The sequence below is a fragment of the Chelonia mydas genome, chromosome 3 (genome assembly GCF_015237465.2).
Source record: "Chelonia mydas isolate rCheMyd1 chromosome 3, rCheMyd1.pri.v2, whole genome shotgun sequence".
NCBI lineage: Eukaryota > Metazoa > Chordata > Testudines > Cheloniidae > Chelonia > Chelonia mydas.
In genome coordinates this window covers 97,807,751-97,828,924 of record NC_057851.1, presented here as the reverse complement: position 1 = coordinate 97,828,924, position 21,174 = coordinate 97,807,751, and the positions used below count along the sequence as shown (strand labels likewise).

The window sequence follows — 21,174 nt, the reverse complement described above, 5'->3', positions numbered from 1 at the left end:
GCGGGAGAGGACGAAGGGCTGCGGACCGAGTCACGCTCTGCCCTTGCCTGTGCCCGCTCTAGTTCTCTCGCCTCTGCGTCTCTCCCCTTCCCTCCACACACCCTGCTTGCTCGGCGACCCTCTGCCCTTCCCTTCGCTGAGCTCCCTTTCCGCTCGGTCTTTCCCTCCCCTTCCAGCCTTTCCGTCTCTCCGGGTCTCTCCTCTTCCCACGCTCCTCTGCTTTAGGCTTTCCAGCCTTTCTTTCTTTCTTTCTTTCTTTCTTTCTTTCTTTCTTTCTTTCTTTCTTTCTTTCTTTCTTTCTTTCTTTCTTTCTTTCTTTCTTCCTTCTGTCCCTCTGTCAACTTTTCCTTTATTAAAGCTGTCAGGGTCCTCCTCCTCCCGCCCCCCCGCCCCAGGATCAAGAATAGGTAACAATCCTTTTCTCTCCCCCTTTCCTACTTTCTCCGCTTTGCGTTTCGGGGCTGAGCTCTGTGCCTGGAGACGTGAAGTGCAAAGGCGGGGCCTCTTCCAGCGGGATGCGCTTTCCTTGGCACACTGCTGCCCATGAACAGTTAACTGAGCGACAGTTAACTATGCTTCCTGCGGGTGGCGCACGCTTCGTGTATTATAATCTTCCTGCCTTTAGAGTTTCTCCTTTCTAGTCAATCTAGGGGACCCCACCGACATTATGACCTCCTTATAATCGGGATGTAACTTCCCCAACTTTTAGTCCCAGATCCAGCCTCATCAACTGGAGCATAAACTGTCTCTGCCCATCTCTGTTCGTGCGGTTATGTGCTGGAAGCAGACAGTAATGTTTTGACCTTGTTCTCACAACGGGGTTCAACAGCAGCAACTTTATGTTATATGAGTATTTGTACTTGTGAAATGTACCTCCTGGTAAGACAAGCTCCCAAGATGGTTTCAGTGAATCTCTCCAGTCCACTTGTTTTAATATAAGCCTGGTGGAAACATTTGCTAAGTAATGCTAAGAGGCCTGGCTTTGAAACAGAAGTCCAGGACCACATCCCCCTAACGTAACTGGTGTTTGCAAACTAATAGAAGTGTATCAAAAATTATTGCAAAACGGTCATCTGATCGATTTATAATGCAAACAACAATCCATTCACAACAGTGTAAATCTGAAGGAACTATTTTGAACCCAATGAAGTTAGATGATGTAAAATTGGGGTGAGAGGAGAATCAAGCCTGGTATCTACAAATGATGAGCCAGATTCTGCCACTCTTACTTGCCTTGAATAGTAATTTATACTCCCTGTAACTTCATTGATTTTAAAGGGACTACTCATGGAGTAAAGTACTAGCCAAAGAAATAGGAGTGGAAGAATCAAGCCCTATAATATACTCCTGATGGCATCCTGTGCCAAAAAATTAAAAATTCTGTGCATAATATTTTAAAATTCTGCAAAATTCTGCAAATTTTATTTGTCAAATAAATGTGGAGGCTTCAGCATGGCATTGGGGAGCACAGGCCACTGGCTGCACAGAGGTGGGAGAACACTGTGCAGTACCCCACACCCCCCGGGACACAGACTCAGTGGTGAGGCTGCACCCAACCCTGACACACTGCAAGGACTGGGCCTGCCCCAGAAACACCCAAAGGCCCTACCCCTCTATGCCAGGTGCACCTGATGTGAGCAGGCAGACTCAGGAATGCAGGATCCAAGTATGGAGGGGCTTAGTGTGGGGGGATCCACATGTGGGTTGAGAGGGTTTTGTGTGGGGCAATCTGGGTGCGGGCAGCTCAGTGGGGGATCTGGGTGAGGAGGGGATGTGGATGCAGAGGAGATTGTTGGGGGTTTTTTGGATGTAGTGGTAATGGGACTCTGCAGGGGGGTCTAGGTGAAGGTGGTTGGGGCTCAGCGAGAGGTGGGGGAGTCTGGGGGTGAGGGGGGTCCAGATGCTAGGGGAGTGGGACTCAGTGGGGTGGGGATCCAGGTGCAACTGGTTGGGGCTTGGTGGGGTGTGGATCCAGGTGCGGGTGGCTCGTCAGGGTGGTCCAGGTGCAGGGGGAGTGGGTCTCCTCGGGGGGGTTCTGAGTGTGTGTGGGGGTGAGGCTCAATGGGAGGGTCTGAGTATGAGGGGGTCTGGATGCATGGGGGTTGGGCAATGGGGGAGCAGCTTCTTGTACAGGGATCCCTCCCCTGCAGCTGAGGAGCGATGGGTGCAGGAAGCAGTGGGGGAGGAAGGAGTTTGCAGAGCTTCCTGCAGCCGGGGGGAGAAATCTGGGGATGGGTCTGATCCGGCCCAGGATATCATGCTGGGGAAGACTGGACTTCTCATGCAGGGGAAGAGGAAGTCCCATCTTCCCCAGCCCAGACTAGCAGCTGAGTCTGGCACAGGGTAGGAGCTACCAGCCAGTTCTTCCCCAGTCTTGCCTCCTGCCCCACAGTGATTTGCCTCTCTGCTGGCTGCCCTGGGCACCCGAAACATACTGCTGGGGAGGGTCACATGACTGCTCTTGTGGCTTCCCATTGCTTCCCTGTCAGAAAGTCATTTTTCTGCAGGGAAGCAAAGAAATCTACAGGGGACATAAATTGTGTGCATGCACAGTGGTGCAGAATTCCCCTAGGAGTAATAATCATAGCCTTTCTTTTCTCCTCCAGGATTTACTAGAAGCATTTGATCATTGAAGTGACTTCATACAAATCGGAGGTGCTTTTATTTTAAGCATATGGCATCTCTAAAATTTCAGCAGTAGAAACCAAGTTATAAAATTTCTCTGTTGCATCAACTCAATAATCCAATAATAATCAGATTTTCTAAAATTAAACTAAATTTTGGAATATTAGTAACATGTTTAACATTAGGAATATTTTGTTATTTTACTGCATGAAGTACAGGCATATATTAATTGATAATTTCAGGTAAAAAGGGATTTTCTTTGCTCTTTCAAACTGAAGATAGATTTACATAAAATCTGTCTCTGAATAAAACACAAAACCAAAAGAGACCAGTTTAGTTATCTGGAAATGTATGTCCTAGGTTCATAGAGTTTAAGGCCAGAAGGGACCATTAGATCACCTAGACTAGAGGTAGGCAAACTGCGGACGACCCTCCCACCTGGCTCCTGAGCTCCTGGCTCAGGAGGCTAGCCCCCAGCCCTTTCCCTGCTGTCTCCCCTCTCCCACAGCCTCACCTTGCCGCGCTGCCGGCACAATGCTCTGAGCGGCGGGGCAGCAAGCTCCTGGGGCAGCGCTGGTGCTCCAGACAGAACGGTAAGGGAGCGGTGTGGGGGGTTTGGATAGAGGGCAGGGGAGTTGGGGGCCGGGGTGTGGATGGGGTCGGGGTGGTCAGAGGGCAGGGAACGGGGAGGTTGAATGGGAGCAGTCAGGAAGGAGAGGGGGGTTGGATGGGGCAGTGGGGGGCCGTCAGGGGCAAGGGTTCCGGGGGCGGTCGGGGAGAAGGGGTGGTTGGATTGGGCAGGGGTCCTGGGGGGGGGAAGTCAGGAAGGAGAGGAGGGGTTGGATGGGGCAGTCAGGGGCAGGGGGTCCGGGGGCAGTCAGGGAACAGGGATGGGTGGATGGGGCAGGGGTCCGGGGGGAGGGGGGCTGTCAAGAAGCAGGGGGGGGGGTCAGATAGGGGGTAGGGGCCGGGCCATGCTTGTCTGTTTGGAGAGGCACAGCCTCCCCTAACCAGCCCTCCATGCAATTTTGGAAACCTGATGTGGCCCTCAGGCCAAAAAGTTTGCCCGCCCCTGACCTAGACAGACCTGTATAACGCAGGCCATTGAATTTCATCCAGTTGCCCCTGAATTGAACCCAATAACTTGTGTTTGACTAAAGCATATCTTCCAGAAAGGCATCCAGTAGTCTTGATTTCAAGACCACTTCCTTGGCAGTCTGTTCCAATGGTTAATCATAGAATATCAGGGTTGGAAGGGACCTCAGGAGGTCATCTAGTCCAATCCCCTGCTCAAAGCAGGACCAATCCCCAATTTTTGCCCCAGATCCCTAAATGGTCCCCTCAAGGATTGAACTCTCAACCCTGGGTTTAGCAGGCCAATGCTCAACCCACTGAGCTATCCCTCCCCCCGTTAATAATAATAATTAATAATAATAATATAATATAATCCTCCCTGTTAAAAATGTGTGCTTTATTTTTACTTTGAATTTGTCAGGCTTCAGTTTTCAGTCAGTGGTTCTTGTTATATCTTTCTTTAGTAGATTAAAGAGCCCTTTAGTACAAGGTGTTTTCTCCCCATGAAGGTGTTTATATACTGTTATCGAGTCATTGGTCAAACTTCTTTCCGATAGGCTAAACAGATCGAGCTCTTCAAGTCTTTAACAGTAAGGCATTTTCTCCAGTTTTGAAATAATTTATGTGGCTCTTTTCTACACCCTTTCTAATTTTTCAATATCCATTTTAAAATGTAGACACCAGAACTATATGCAGTATTCCAGTAAACCTTAAAAGAGTGTGTTCACTGTCATGCACAATAAATTACAACTGAGATGAAAAAATGATCTAAGCAACTTCCTAATATTTTTCAGAACTGCACATTTTATTCATAAACCTAGGCTAAGCCAAGTGGAATGACTTATTCTGTTGCAGTATGAAATAGAGTCTTGCTGAAATGCCAGTATCTATTCAGCTTGCTGACAGCATCTCTTTTTCTCCCTCATCCTTTCCCCAGTGCTGCATCCTATAACTGTTCTGTAAAATGGGGCAGAGTCTTATATAAGAATGGCCATTCTGGGTCAGACCAATGGTCTCTCTAGTTCAGTATCCTGTCTTCCGACAGTGGCCAATGCCAGGTGTTTTTACAAGGAATGAATAGAACAGGGCAATTATTGAGTGATCCATTCCATGTCACTCAGCACCAGGATCCAACAGTTGGAGGCTTTGGGGCATCCAGAGCATGGGATTGCATCCCTGACCCTTTGGCTAATAGCCATTAATAAACTTATCCTCCATGAACTTATCTAATGATTTTTTTCAATCCACTTATGGTTTTGGCCTTCACAACAACCCCTGGCAATGAGTTGACTGTCTTTAGGTTGACTGTGTCTTTTGTGTGAAGAAGCACTTCCTTTTGATCTGGCAATGAGTTCTTTAGGTTGACTGTGTCTTTTGTGTGAAGAAGCACTTCCTTATGATTTTTTAAAACCTGCTGCCTATTAATTTGATTGGGTGACCCCTGGTTCTTGTGTTCTGTGAAGGGGTAAATAGCACTTCCTTATTCACTTTCTCCACACCATTCATGATTTTATAGACCTCTATTAGATCTGCTCAGAGTCGTCTCTTTTTGAAGCTGAACAGACCCAGTCTTTAAATCTTTCCTCATATGAAAGCTGGTCCACCCCCCTAATCATTTTTGTTGCCCTTTTCTGTGCTTTTTCCCAATTCTATTATATCTTTTTTGAGGTGAGGCAACCAGAACTGCATGTAGTATTCAAGGTGTGGGCATACCATAAATTTACATATTAGTATTATTATGATATTGTCTGTCTTATTGTATATACATTTCCTAACAGTCTGTTAGATTTTTTGACTGCTCTGGCACATTGAGTGGATGTTATCAAGGAACTACCCTGATGACTCCAAGATCTCTTTCTTGTGTGTTAACAGCTAATTTAGTTCCCATCATTTTGTATGTATAGTTGGGATTATGTTTTCCAACGTGCATTACTTTGCACATATCAACACCAAATTTCATTTATCATTTTTTTGCCCAGTCACTCTGTTTTGTGTGACTCTTCACAGTCAGCACTGAACTTAACTACCTTGAGTAATTTTGTATATTCTTCAGACTTTGTCACTTCACTGTTTACCCCCTTTTCCAGATCATTTATGAATACATTGAACAGCACTGGTCCCAGTTCAGATCATTTTGGGGAGCCTGCTATTCTCCTCTCTCCACTGTGAAAACTGGACCTTTTTTCCTACCCTTTGTTTCTTATCTTTTAACTAATTATTGATCTATGAGAGGATTTTCCCTCTTATCCCAGGACAGCTTACTTTACTTAAGAGCCTTTGGTGAGGGACCTTGTCAAAGGCTGTCTGAAAGTCTGAGTATACTATATCATAGAATATCAGGGTTGGAAGGGACCTAAGGAGGTCATCTAGTCCAACCCCCTGCTCAAAGCAGGACCAATCCCCAATTTTTGCCCTGATCCCTAAATGGCCCCCTCAAGGATTGAACTCACAACCCTGGGTTTAGCAGGCCAATGCTCAAACCAGTGAGTATATCCACTGGATCATCCTTGTCCACATGCTTGCTGACTCCCTCAAATAATTCTAATAGATTGATGAGGCATGATTTCCCTTTACAAAAGCCGTGTTGACTCTTCCCCAATATATCGTGGTCATCTCTGTGTCTGATGATTCCATTCTTTACAATAGTTTCAACCAATTTGCCTGACACTGAAGTTAGGCTTACTGGCCTGTAATTGCCAGGATCACCTCTGGAGCTTTTTAAAAAACTGACTTTTCATTAGCTGTCCTCCAGTCCTCTGGTAAAGAGGCTGATTTAAGCAATGGGTTATGTACCACAGTTAGTTGTGCTGCAATTTCATATTTGAGTTCCTTCAGAACTTTTGAGTGAATACCATCTGGTCCTGGTGACTTAATACTGGTTTATTTATCAATTTGTTCCAAAGTCTTCTCCAATGACCCCTCAATCTAGGACAGTTCCTCGAATTCAATGTGGGCACTCAGAATCACTGGTCCCTTGTGAAATTTTTGGTGCTTATCTTTTTTTCCCTTAACCCTCTTTGCTCTCCCTTCTATTTTTAAAGAAAGTGTTTCAGGAAGAGAGAGGTCATTGTTTGAGAACAGACATTAGAAGCATAGCAAAACGACTGTAGTCAATAAGTGTAAAACCAGGTTCTGTTTATTGCCATGTGAAAAATCAATTCATTGGGGTGGAAGAAGACTGCAGAGGGTTTCCAGAGAGCAGAAAAAAATCTTTTGCCTGCCATACAATCTTCATTCCTACATGTGCACTCCACAGGCACCACCCCACCACTGGGAAGCATTTTCCTTAAAAAATATATATATATTTTGAAAAATAGCATTTCAAATCCTGGCTATTCAACATAGATTTTACTTTGTATATTTTTAAATGTCTCTTGGACTTTGACGTTACAACTTTTGTTTCACCTGAGCCTTAATGCAACAGAAGGGATTTATGGTGGGGTAGCACTAAAAGGACTTGAAAGACAATTCTGTTAACTCTCTCTAAGTACTGTAGATCAATCAGGCTGAAGAGTATAATTATATCATAGAAGGAAACATGATTTGAAAAAGTTTGGCTACGTGATTTGAATGATGGGGCAATAATACATTAGTGGCCAAGCATTTCAGGAGTTCAGCTATTGGAGTGGGAGCCTAATAAACAATTTTGGGAATGTGCAGAGAACAAGTCTCATGGCATGGTCACTTTAGCATACTCAATAGTATACTTGTATGAGGGACTGGAAAACTAGAAAGGGGAGAGAGATACAGAGAAGGCAGTAGAAGAGGCGGGGAACTGTGGTTATCAATAAGAATGTTACAGCTCGTATTCCGCCATGTTGCAGAGAGCATTGCAGTGGCATAGCTGCAGATTGCACAGGACTACAATGAACATGCTTGTTTTAAAAAAACAGCAAACAGCAAAATAAAGCAATGGTGCCTGATGTAGGAAGGCTGGGAGCTCCTTATGACTCCATTGGAGAAACTGTTGAACCTGTAAAAATGTTACCCCAGTAATATTGCCAAGGTCACTTTCAACCTGGATTATATGCCATGAAAGTGCTTGGGGCAGCCTTAACTTTTGCATCTAGCTATATTTTAAAAAAAGCGCCTCTCTCATTTGTGCTCATGAATTGACACAGCATGGATTTTCATGCTAAACCCAAGCCTTCTCCTTTGGTCTCCACCCCTGTCTGGAATTGTGCATCCTGACCCACAGCACGTAGCAGCTTAGAGCCCCATTTTGAGTAATCCTCCTTGATGAATGCCTATTTTATGCAAGTTATACAAGAGGGTTGCATTGTAAGATTCATCTGTTGAACTTACACAAAAATAGTCCTTACTCAGGGTGTAAATCATTAGTGAATAGTGGCTATGTGTCACTAAAAAGTACTTCATTATTCATTACAGAGTTGCTTGTTAACTCTCACCCAAACTAAAGAATATCTGTTATCAAATGTATCCCATAGAGTTAGCTTATTTGCTTATAGGAAAGTGCTTGGAATGGATTTTAAAAGATAAAAACAGTGAGCATTCTCTGTGCTTAACGATATGCTGCTTTTAAGTGCACTCACGCCAACAGCAACAAAAATGTGTTTAGAAAACAAGTTGAAAGGCAGCAAAAGAGATGCAAATTGTGTACCACCCTGACATATTTCAGTTGTTGCTTTGTTGAAGGTATTTCTTGCAATGTGGAAAAATCTCCAGATGATTATTAAGCCCCTCTTAGCTTGAGTTTGGGACATAAGGAGACACTGCACCATAATTAGCCAGGCCAAAAAATAATTTGAAGAGCAACTAGCAAAAGACACAAAAACTAACTGCAAAAAAAAAAAAAATTAAATACATCAGAAACATGAAGCCTATCAAACAGTTAATGGGGCCACTAGATGATTGAGGTACTAAAGGAGCACTCAAGGAAGATTAGGCCATTGTGAAGAAGCTACATGAATTCCTTGCATCGGTCTTCACTGCAGAGGATGAGAGAGATTCTCACACCTGAGCCATTCTTTTTAAATCTGAGGAACTGTCCCAGATGTGTCAATAGTGGAAGTTTTGGAACAAATTGATAAATTAAAGAGTAGTAAATCACCAGGACCAGACAGTATTCACCCAGGAGTTCTGAAGGAACTCAAATATAAAATTGCAGCACTACTAACTGTGGTATGTAACCAATCACTTAAATCAGCTTCTGTACCAGATGACTATAGCCAATGTGACACCAGTTTTTTAAAAAGGGTCCAGAGGCAGTCCTGGCAATTACAGGCCTGTAAGCCTAACTTCAGGGCCAGGCAAATTGGTTGAAACTATAGTAAAGAACAGAATTATCAGACACATAGATTAACACAGTTTTTTGGGGAATAGTCAACATGGCTTTTGGGAAGGGAAATCATGCCTCCCTGATCTATTAGAATTCTTTGAGGGGGTCAACAAATATGTGGGCAAAGGTGATCCAGTGGATATAGTGTATTGGACTTTCAGAAAGCCTTTGACAAGGTCCCATACCAAAGGCTCTTAAGTAAAGTAAGCAGTCATGGATTGGATCAGTAACTGATTAAAACAGGAAACAAATGGTAGGAATAAATGGTCTTTTTTCAGAATGGCAAGAGTTAAATAGAGGTGTCCCTCAGGGATCTGTACTGGGACCAGTGCTGTTCAACATATTCACAAATAATCTGGAAAAGGGATAAACAGTGAAGTGGCAAAATTTGCAAAATTACTAAAATAGAAATAGAAAATTACTCAGGATATAGTTAAATCCAAAGCAGACTGCAAGGATTTACAAAGGGATCTCATAAAACTGGGTGACTGGGCAAGAGAATGACAATTGAAATTCAAAGTTGATAAATGCAAAGTAATGAACATTGGAAAACATAATCTCAACTATACACACAAAATTATGGGGGCTAAATTAGCTGTTACTTCTCAGGAAAGGGATCTTGGAATCATTGTGAATAGTTCTCAGAAAACATCTGCTCAGTGTGCAGCAGCAGTCAAAAAAGCTAAGAGAATGTAAGGAACAAGATAGATAATAAGACAGTAGATATCATAATGCCACTATATAATCCATGGCATGCCGACATCTTGAATACTGCATTCAGATCTGGTTGCCCTATTGCAAAGAAGATATATTGAAATTGCAAAAGGTACAGAGCAGGCAACAAAAATGGTTAGGGATATGGAACAGCTTCCATATAAGGAGAGATAAAAAGACTCGGACTTTTCAGCTTGGAAAAGAGACAACTGAGGGGTGGGGGATGATAGAGGTCTATAAAATCATGAATAAGTGGAGAAAGTGAACAATGAAGTGTTTTTTACTTCTTCAAGAACCAGAGGTCACCCAATGAAATTAATAGGCAGCAGCTTTAAAACAAAGAAAAAGAAGTACTACTTCACACAACACACAGTCAACCTGTGGAACTCATTGCCAGGGGTGTTGTGAAAGCCAAAACTATAAGTGGATTAAAAAAAAGAATTAGCTAAATTCATGGAGGATGCATCCATCAATGGCTATTAAGCAACATGGTCAGGGATGCAACTCCATTCTCCTCCTTGCAGACCTAGATTATTTTGTTATTTATAATGAAGGGTAAGGTTCTGTCATGGGTATTTTTAGTAAAAGTCAGGGACAGATCGCGGGCAATAAACAAAAACTGGTGGAAGCCTGCTGACTTTTAGTAAAAAACCTGGGGGGGGGAGGGGAGAGAGGAGGGCTAACAACCACAATGCTGCCAGGGGCTGACCTCTGTCAGCTGCTCCGCACCTGCTGCTGCTCTTGCAGCAGGGGCTGACCCCACCTGAGTTTCTACTTCAGCCCTGGGGTCACTGATCCAGTGGCCCGGGGACCACTACTCCGGCAGTCAGCCTACTGGCCAGCTGCTCGAGCAGCCCTAAGGACCACTGCTTTGGCGGCCCCAGGGCCAACTCCCAGCTATCTGCACCAGTGCCCCGGGGCTGATTGCCTGCACTTGCTCCAGCCCCGCCACTGCTCCTGTGGCAGGGGCTGACCACCACTGCTACAATCCCGGAGGGGGCTGACCTAACCTCAGCCGCAGCTTTAGCTTTGGGGCTGTTCCGGGGCTGACAGCTGCTTCAGTCCTGCCGCAGTGGAAGAAGTCCTGGAGGTCCCGGAAAGTTACAGAATTAGTGACCTCCATATCCTCCATGATCAAATTGTATCCTTATTTATAGTACTTTTGTTGTCTTTATGAAACAAGGAGGAGATGAGATTTTTCTTACAGTTCCTTATTAACCCATACAGTTTCATAAGTAGGACACAATGTGAACAAAAACACTTAAGTGGGAACACAAGAAATATAGTTATGATATGATATCATATATATATATATATATATATATAATATGATTTAGTTAGCATTAAAAATAAGGATTTTAGCTATATGGAGGAGATTTTCAAAAGCACCTAAGGAGTTTTGGAGCACAAGTCTCATTGACAGCTGTGCTCCAAAATCCCTCAGGTGCTTTTGAAAGTCTTCCTCATAATAATTTCAAGTAATTAAAAACAATACAACATCTACCTTTATAAAGCTGGATCCATAATGGGGGATATTCCTAATGATAAGGGACAGCTGAGAGGTACGCATAAATCTCCAACCTTAAGTCCACCTGAAAGATAGTCACTTCAGATGCTATTTGACTAGCATTTACTTCATCTGCAGACTAAAGAATCCTAGGTTGTCGTGCATCCCCACCCAGTGAAGTTTTTCCCCCTAAAGCATATTGTCACATGCTTTGTCTAGTCTAGTTTTTTTTAATGACAGTCCTGCATCCAGCTCTATAACTTACGGTTGAACAAGATGATATCTTTTAGACAGATAGCTAATCGTGATGAAAAGACTCCAGGTGATGGAGAATTTACCAAATACCTTGGGAACCTGTTCCGATGGTTAAGTATCCTCAATGTTAAAAAATTGTCTTATTTCAACTTCCAAACACTGAATCTTATTATGCCTTTGTATGCTAAATCAAAGAGCCCTCCAGTATCCAATATCTTCCCTCTGTGTAGATAATAATCAAAATATCTAAGTCTGATGCAAAATTTCATCAACTGCCACAGGGTTCCACAGAAGCCAAGGAGTGTCTGCAGAATTTAGGCCCATCTTGCTGCAGAGTATGCAGATCCCTGACAGAACTTACCTCGATAAAAGAAATTGGATTTAGAATGAAAATTATTGACACCTTCCAGTTTGTAGGTTTATTTGACAAATAAGAATGGTTTGTTTATATTTTGTTTGTGTTTGTGTCTGTGTGTACACACACACATACATATTATAAACATCCTTCTAATATGTCAAATAACCCTAAAAACTGGAAGAAGTGCATGTATCTCTTTTTCTCTCTTTCTTTTTTAAAAAAATATTTATTTGCGGGAAAATCTTTCCTTACTCAAATGATAGTTCCGCTGAAGTAGGTGGGCCACATTCACCTTGGTATACTTCCACTAACTTAATCAGAGTTATACCAGTAATGAATGTAGCCTGCTGGGACTGCTCATATGAATAAGATTTGGCTTTTGTAGTAGTGAAGCATAGTTTATTTAATCTAGTGTTTCTGTAAACAGCCATCGATAATTAATCATGAACGAACTGGTTATGGGTGGCAAATGAACTGGCTATTGGACAGTTACTTTGGACACCTCCTACAGTTGCTTGATTGTTGTCAGTCTAGGCTTTCTATGGAATATTCTTTTTCATTTGGGACCCGTTACATCATTGTCAGTCAACCAGAATGATCTCATAATGTTCTTACTGTAATTGAGACTTGCAGACTTTTCCTTCTTGTTAGCTCTCTGTTGGTCACTCTACTTTATTTTTAATAAAATAAGAACTGAGTAGAGTCATTGCTCTAAATTCAAGCTGGAACTCATGTGAGATTGAAAAAAGTTTGTTTTGCTTATTTGTAAAATTATGTTCTATTTGGTTCCTGTCAGATGCCATGTGAAAACAGCTTTTCTTGTGATATTATCCACTGGCTGCTGGAACCAAGAACTCCAGGATTCCATTTGAATGAAAAAAAATATTAGTAATAGTAATTCATAATAAAAAGATTAACCATGTGATTTAGAATTCCAAAAAAAGGGCTGGTTTGTTGCAGATTTAAGACAAAAGTTTTGGTCAGTTCTTACTTATTCTGGAGCAGTTTATTGTTCCTAGATATTCTGAGCCAGATTCTGTGCTGTACTTACTTCCTGCTAGGTTATAGCTCCCTGCTTCTCTCCCCAGCTCATCTCCAACTCTGTCCCAAGATAAAGCAATCTCTAATTAACAACGGTCTCTAAGCTGGGAATAGCTGGAGTGCATCTAGCTCTGTCCATGCCTCTTTCCTATCACTTGACCCTGACATGCCCCCCTATACTAGTCTAATAAACATTGAAATTTGGTGATCTCTGAGGAAGAACATGGCAACTTTTATAAATGGTGCAGTCTGCTCACACATTGAACCCATGGATAGGGCTATAGTCTGTAAATTGTTTTCTGATCCTTTGGATTGAAAGGTGCTATGTAAAATTTATTATAGGAAATGGATATCATAAACAAAACAGTCTTGGACATTGTAAAGATGTTGAGGGTTGCTTTTATCTCTTTAAACACCTGTTCAAGTGTGTGATGACAGCTGGTAATATTTTTTTCTCAAGATTCCTTGTGCAGCTGTGCTTACATTCTTCAAGGATAAAACAGCCTATTTGCAGCTTTTATTACATCTATAAGAAATTACTCTCCATACTGTTTTGTATAGTGCCAATCAGAAACATGTCTGTTGCAAAGCTCTTATACGAAAGTGATACAGGTCAATAGAATGTGAGAACCAATTTAACATCATTGCCTTCATCTGTTGTAAATGATACACAACAACTTGTATAATCTGTGTGATTGTTAACTTTCCATAAACTGTTTTAATTTCTAAACAGCATATTGTGATAATGCTATCTAAGTATTCGACTGATGTAAAGTCTGTGCTAAGGTTTGCTAAGACTGATTTATGCAATATTACTATAGAAAATGCAGGAAAATTGTGTTATATTTAAGATACTTTAAATTATGTTAAAGGGTATAAAATATCCCAAAGAAGAAAAGTCTGTGCTATCGTATCAAGACTAATAATATTTAATTCCGAAGGATTCATCTATAGTACTGCAAGTTTTCAACAGAAATTCTATAAACAACCAAAACTTGGTTTACCATTGGGCAAGGGAGCTAGACTTCACAGAAGAAATAAAGGGCCTGATTCTCCACTTGCTTCCTCCTTCTACAGTCATTTACACTTAGTAAAGTGGGTATAAAACACTACCAGTCTGATTTGATAGTGTTTTTATATGCACTTTTCACTTATTTTGCATGGCAATATCCCCAGAGGTGCAAAGAAATAGAGACTCAGGCCTTAAGTCCTTATTATAATGGATGAATAGTAAGTGTAGAATCAGCAAACCAGACCATATCTTTTCCATGCTGTTAAGATTGATACAGAAATTTTATACTGAGAGCTTGATTCTGACTACAGATCTGTGCTTCAGCTCTCTAAAATTTAGAATAGCATGTACCAATATGGGCTTGTCAACAATAGAAAGTTTAGCTGCTTTAACTATAGCTGTATAGGTTAAGTGGTAAAACCCCGCTACTGTGGACACAATTATACTGGCATAAAAGTGCTTATATCGGTATACTTATTCTAGTTTGGGAACTAGAATAAGCTATATCAGTATAAGGCATCCTTTTACAACTATAACTGTATCCACACAAGGGGTAGGTACAAATCACGCCCCTTTAACTGACATAATTGTAGCAGTAAACTTGTAAGTGTGGACAAATTCTGTGCTACAGAGCAGTCTCCACACTAGTAACCTGAGAAGCCAATGGGAATTTTGATTCTAGCGGTAATGTGGGAACAGGCCTTAGATTGTTTATTCTTATTCTCCCACCCCAAAGAGGTGTATCTTCAGATCCATATGTCCTCCATGTTTGTGATGGCAGATCTTCCAAAGGCAAAAGGATTGACTAAAACAGTGGTTCTCAACCAGAGGTACGTGAGATCTGGGGGTACACAGAGATCTTCGGGGGGGTATATCACCTCATCTAGATATTTGCCTAGTTTGAGAAGAGGCTACATAAAAAGCACTAGCAAAGTCAGTACAAACTAACATTTCATATAGACAATGACTTGTTTATACTGCTTATATACTATCCACTGAAATGTATGTACAATATTTGTATTCCAATTGGTTTATTTTATAATTATGTGGTAGAATGAGAAGGTAAGCAATTTTTCAGTAATAGTGTGCTGTCAAGGTTCCTTCCCCACTCTGAACTCTAGGGTACAGATGTGGGGACCTGCATGAAAACCTCCTAAGCTTACTTTTACCAGCTTAGGTTAAAACTTCCCCAAGGTACAAACTATTTTACCCTTGACTTCCACTGCCACCACCAAACTTTATCTGGGTTCCTGAGAAAACGTAGTTTGGACACGTCTTTCCCCCCAAAATCCTCCCAACCCTTGCACCCCACTTCCTGGGGAAGGTTTGGTAAAAATCCTCACCAACTTGCATAGGTGACCACAGATCCAAACCCTTGGATCTTAGAACAATGAAAAAGCATTCAGTTTCCTTACAAGAAGACTTTTAATAGAAATAAAAAAGAATCATCTCTGTAAAATCAGGATGGTAAATACCTTACAGGGTAATTAGATTCAAAACATAGAGAATCGCTCTAGGCAAAACCTTAAGTTACAAAAAAGACACACAGACAGGAATATTCATTCTATTCAGCACAGTTATTTTCTCAGCCATTTAAAGGAATCATAATCTAACACATACCTAGCCAGATTACTTACTAAGTTCTAAGACTCCATTCCTGTTCTATCCCCGGCAAAAGCATCATACAGACAGACACAGACCCTTTGTTTTTCTCCCTCCTCCCAGCTTTTGAAAGTATCTTGTCTCCTCATTGGTCATTTTGGTCAGGTGCCAGCGTGGTTACCTTTAGCTTCTTAACCCTTTACAGGTGAGAGGATTTTTCCTCTGGCCAGGAGGGATTTTAAAGGGATTTACCCTTCCCTTTATATTTATGTCATGTGCTGTGACACTTGTATTTTTATGTCTGATTTTGTAAGCAAGTAGTTTTTAAGTGAAGTGAAACTTGTGGGTATGCAAGACAAATCAGACTCCTGAAAGGGGTACAGTAGTTTGGAAAGGTAAGAGCAATGAGACTAAAAGATTTAGCCAAAAATATAAATTGTTCCCAAGCTAATGGCTGGATACATTTGTTTAGTAAATACTGGGCTTTTTACATGCCAAAAGTGGTAAATGAGTGAATGGATTTGTAGAGGTAATGACTGAAACCAGCTTTTCTCACCTTTGCTAGATGCTGAAAAACACATTGATATGGTGGTTTCAGAGTAGTAGCCGTGTTAGTCTGTATCTGCAAAAAGAAAAGGAGTACTTGGGGCACCTCAGAGACTAACCCAATCACCATTCCCCTGTAGAATCAAACTGAGACATCACTCACTGTAAATTGTGCAGATCTGTGACCATCCCTCTCCATTCATATAGGGTGAATGAAATAGTTAGGTTGACATTTAAATTATCATAATTTATCCTTACTGGCATATTTTATGCCTAATTCAGTGATGCAGAGGACAGGATTTTAATATTTGGATGGGACTCAAGCAAAACTTGGAAGTGGGACCTCCACCCTACTGCAAATCCATCTAATCCCTTGTGACTGACTCAATGGAAAAAAATACATAGTTTCCACTCAACAAAAATATATTAATCACTGAACACAACACCCCAATTCCTCAAGCAAACCTCCACACAACACTCACCCACCCATCTGTTCCCCCAATACAGACCCCAAAGCAGGTCCATTAATTCCACCTTGTAAAACAAATCCAGTAGTTCTGCCCCACCACACAACCCAACCCAACCCATCCATCTATTCCCTTCCTCTCAGCACATGTATATAGGCCCCAGATTTCTCAGCTGCATCCTCTGCTCCTCTTCTCAGCTCACGATCCTTCTGATTCTGTGACTTTTCTCATCCACACACACTCACATACTCGTTTTTGAACATATACTCGTTCACTTGCACCTAGCCATGCATAGGGCTGGCCGGAAAACTATTTCATTTTGTGACAATGTATGAGGTTTTAACATTTGTTTTTATTGTGGATTGCACCCTGACCTCATTCAGTGCACAGGACGGACAGTGGTCAATGAAAAAGCAGCTATTCCATAATTTGTGTTTTCCCCATTGTTCAATGTGTGGCCCCAGGCCTTATTACTGCACACCATTCAAACCTTGCTCTGCATACAGAACTGTGAATTTCTTCATGGACTTATCTGTGGTGCTCATCACTATAGTATCTGAATGCTTTCCAAACATTAATTAATTAATCTTCACAATACCCCTGTGAGGTTAGGGGAACATTATTATCTCCATTATCAAACACTTTAATTTGAAAGCACAGCTATGCTGACTTCGGTTGCAATTGCAAGTTGTCAACCTCAGGGACTCAACTTGGACACCATAAAATAAAAAACAATGTCCATGTGTGAATAGTTTGGTGTAACTGACTTGCCAAGCATCACATGGAAACTTTGTGGCACGTGCAAGGATAGAATCCAGTTCTCCAGGGAAGATTCAACTTCCTTAACCAAGAGACCATCCTTTCTCTTCCTGCTGCCCTCTTCCACATTTGCTATACACCATCCAACTTCTGTAACAAATGAAGCAGGGTTCCTACGAGCAACACTATGCAGACTTGATTCGTCCCCATAACGTGGTCCATCCTGTGCACTGAATGAGGTAGGGGTCCTGTGGAAAAAATAATATGCTTCTGAAATTAATATCATAGTGCATACACACAAGAGGGACCAGTTAAGTTTTCACAGACAGCGTTAAATCTGGCATGTCCTAACTTTTGAGTGCTCCACATTCAAGATCTATAGATGCATACATATTTATGCATATCAATCTATAACATGCATAATAAGCCAAATTCCACTCTCGGGTGCTATGATGATAATGAGAGAAAAAGGGACACTTCAGAAATGAGTGGTGAAATCCTGGCCTCATTAATTAAATGTGAGTTTTTCTGAGGACAAGATTTCACTTAAGATTTTGATTTAGTTGCTGTTGACCAGGAGCCAAATTGTCAAAGGGATTTCAGTTCAGCCTCAAATTTTACACTGAATATAATTTCTAAACACTTGCATGTGCACTTTTAAAACTCTCTCAATTGCATATTCAGGTGAGAGATTCTGTCTCTGGAGACTGGAGAATGCAAGTCATAGAAACCACATAAAACTCATTTAGCCCCAGAAGCACATCTACTAGTTAAAAAATTCTGCTTCAAACAAAATCCTTTGGTAACAGAGAGAACACTAGCATGTGCTGGGAAAGCAGTTTTCTCTTGATGTTTTCCTAACCACAGACCAGCTGCTCCCCGCCAAGGTTCAGTGCACAGAGTAGCAAAAAACAAAAAATCTGCACAGAACAGGCCTAAAACTCAAAGAAGGGCATCTAAGAATATCCTGCTCCCCTTGTTCCTGAGCCTACGGAAGGCCTTTTTTATGAACACCACATGGTTGGGGCTCTGTCAATATGAGAGGTTGTGTCATCTTGAGGGAATGAGGCACAGCTAGCAAGCAGCTGCACATGGCAGCAAAGAAGTCAGGGGTGACGAGGTTAATGATGTGACATTATTGAAGCAGTTTCTGCAATTATATGATATATCTGTTACACTGAAGACTGTGATCTTTCTTTCTTTTAAAATAGTCACTACAAACATTAGAGTGGGCTTTTTAAACTGATAGATGTGTAAACAAGACTATGCCATTGTAAGATGAATTTTGCTGTTTAATGATAATTTTCCAAAAAAACCCACACTAGTTAAAGCTAGAGTTGCTGGTTCCTTTAGATTTTTAGATTTCTTTTAGATTTTTTTTCCAATTATTTTTTGTAAGAAAAAATAGTAAATACTAAAATGTGGGGAGAGAGGAAAAGGAAGTGCTTTTGATATAAACATTAAGTGAAATTAACTCTTGCTGTACTGAAATCAGTAGAGTTACAGTAAAGATGAATTTGCTCATTATCTTTTAAGTATCCTATTTGTTTTTTCTAGGTGTCTGGGCACAAGCAGTAAATTTATACCATTGTTAAAGAAGGATCTGCTTTAAATTTCTGAGCCTCAGCTGTTTACTAGTAAGACTTAGATGACTTTTTACTCAGAAAACTACCCAATCTCATTTACAATAAATCCTTTAGCAAACAATTGTTGTAGTTTCGATATTTTACATAAAGACATGTTTTGGATTTAATACCAGATCATTTTATAATGAATTATAGCAAGTTGGTTTTATTTTGTATTTTCAACAGGATTATTTTACAGATGCAAACAGAGCATTGAAGAAAGATTCTCAACAGGATTACCATCTTGAGTATGCTATGGAAAATAGTACACATACAATATTGGCTTTTAGCAGAGAGCTGCACACTTGTGACACAAATGATAAGAGTATAACGGTAAGGTGTTTTCCTTTTATATAGAGAGAGACACATAGATCAAGTACATAAAAATGTACCATGATATTGAAGCCAGTTATCAAAAACTCCTCAGATTATAAAAAAGAAAAAGAACTACAGAAATTAATCTACCAAATGTATTTATCCATCTATTTGACTTTCCAAACTTTCCATTTTGGGGCTTCGATTAATCATGTAAAATTTCAATATTTGGATGTATTTTAGAAGGCATGGGCAGTTAAAGTCAAATTCGAATTTCTTTCCCTCCCCTTCTATCTGTTTCTCAGACCTTTCCCAAATTTCTTTTGTACTGAGTCTTACATGCTTGACGTCAGTACAGAAAGAAGAGTTTCTGGAAAATTTGTGCATATAGCAGGATAAACATATTTTATATTTGATTTTCTGTATTTTCTCTTTTTTTAAGCAGAGCAGTATTTTTTAATATGTTTATTGTCCAAGTTAAGTTCTTTTATTTACTGCATGGTAGCTGCAATAGTCTATTTATTTCTTTTTATGCAGTTTTAAAATATGTACTCACTGACAATAGCATTAAAGATGACTGAACAAGCAAAAGACTTGCATCAAGTCATTCACTTTGGTATGTTAATCTTCTAACTCTAGAAAGTTCGCTATGATAGGAAATGCTTTTTTAATCAGTGTTGTAGAGTTTAAGGCCAGAAGGGACCATGGGATCATCTAGTCTGACATCATATATCACAGACCACTAAACACCACCCAGTCATCCCCACACTGAGCCCAACAACCAGAATTAGAACAAAGTATTACAGCCTGCAGGACACTAAACTATTGTGTGCCACAAGCAGAGAACAGGAGGGACCGAGATGCATTGTCTGGGTATACCGAAAGAAGGACAGGAGACACTTGATGTGGATTTAATCAGGCTGCAACTTTATTATATAGATGTCTGGGACTACCCGGCAGATAAGGTGTACGGTGCAGGCAAATCCATATTTATTAAAATCATTACCTCGGGCTTCCACCAGCCCCCCTTCATTTTCCATCCAGGTCCCCCCAGCCAACCCGTGGCTTGGATCTTACCATCCACCCATTCATAGGAGGGTTAAGGTGGCTATGAGAAGGGAGTTGTGGGGGCGTGGCTCCCTGATGTACCAATCATGGGAGTTCCCCAACCACCCTCTCCTCTCTGTTCCTTTATCCAGCACCTCCTTTTAAGTCCTTTACCAGGCCATTTATCTGGTCACTGGATACCTTCCCTATGGGGTAACTGCACTGGACATCTGCCCCACACTTACAAAATAAATTACGACATATAGCCTACCCCCTCTTCTTCTTACCAGAAAAGGTCATCCCTGATGTCTGCTGTGGGGAAGGTGAAAAAACCTGACTCCACCAAAGCCAATCTCGTAGTGTGGGGAAAATTCCTTCCCAGCCCCCCTTAAAAAGGAGTGACTAGCACAATGCCCGCAGCAGGTCCTAACCCACCTGATATTTGACACTAGAGGATGGAGGATGGGTGGGTGCTGCCTTGCCTGCTGCATGGAACAAAGGGGCTTCCCACGCCCAGGGCTTGACCTTTATGTCCTTCAGACCTTACATTCCTGGGGGGCGAGTCAGCGCCCGCAAAGCTGACCACCATTCACGTTTTGCAGCAGTCTCTGACCTCACTCCCCCACCCCCCCGCACAGCTGCCCTTCTTTGGCAAACCCAGCCAACATCTGCCCCGCTTTAAGTGCGGTGCAGACATTCTCATTCTAGCAGCTGATCGCAGGAGAAGCACTGGTAACCCCTCTAAAAAAAGACTTGTCTTCTTTGCTTGTTTGTTTGCTGTTTAGGGATCTATTCTGCTTCCTGTGGCAGTGCATAAAACTTACTAACCTTCGTGGGAAAGACACATATACCTTGATGGCACACATTTCTCAGTGGCAGAGTAAACCTCCAACTGAGACCAGCTGAGCCCTGCAAGGAGATCTCTGTG

At 41.5% G+C, this 21,174-nt stretch overlaps 1 protein-coding gene across 1 annotated transcript in view; it reads left to right on the top strand.

Moving 5' to 3' along the window:
- Positions 1 to 21,174, top strand: part of MOXD1 (monooxygenase DBH like 1) — an 88,175-nt gene that overhangs the window by 504 nt on the left and 66,497 nt on the right. Inside the window, exon 2 of the mRNA XM_007062244.4 lies at positions 19,071 to 19,217. Within this exon, the coding sequence (XP_007062306.2) occupies positions 19,071 to 19,217 (147 nt within the window). The remainder of the gene's footprint in view (positions 1 to 19,070; positions 19,218 to 21,174) is intronic.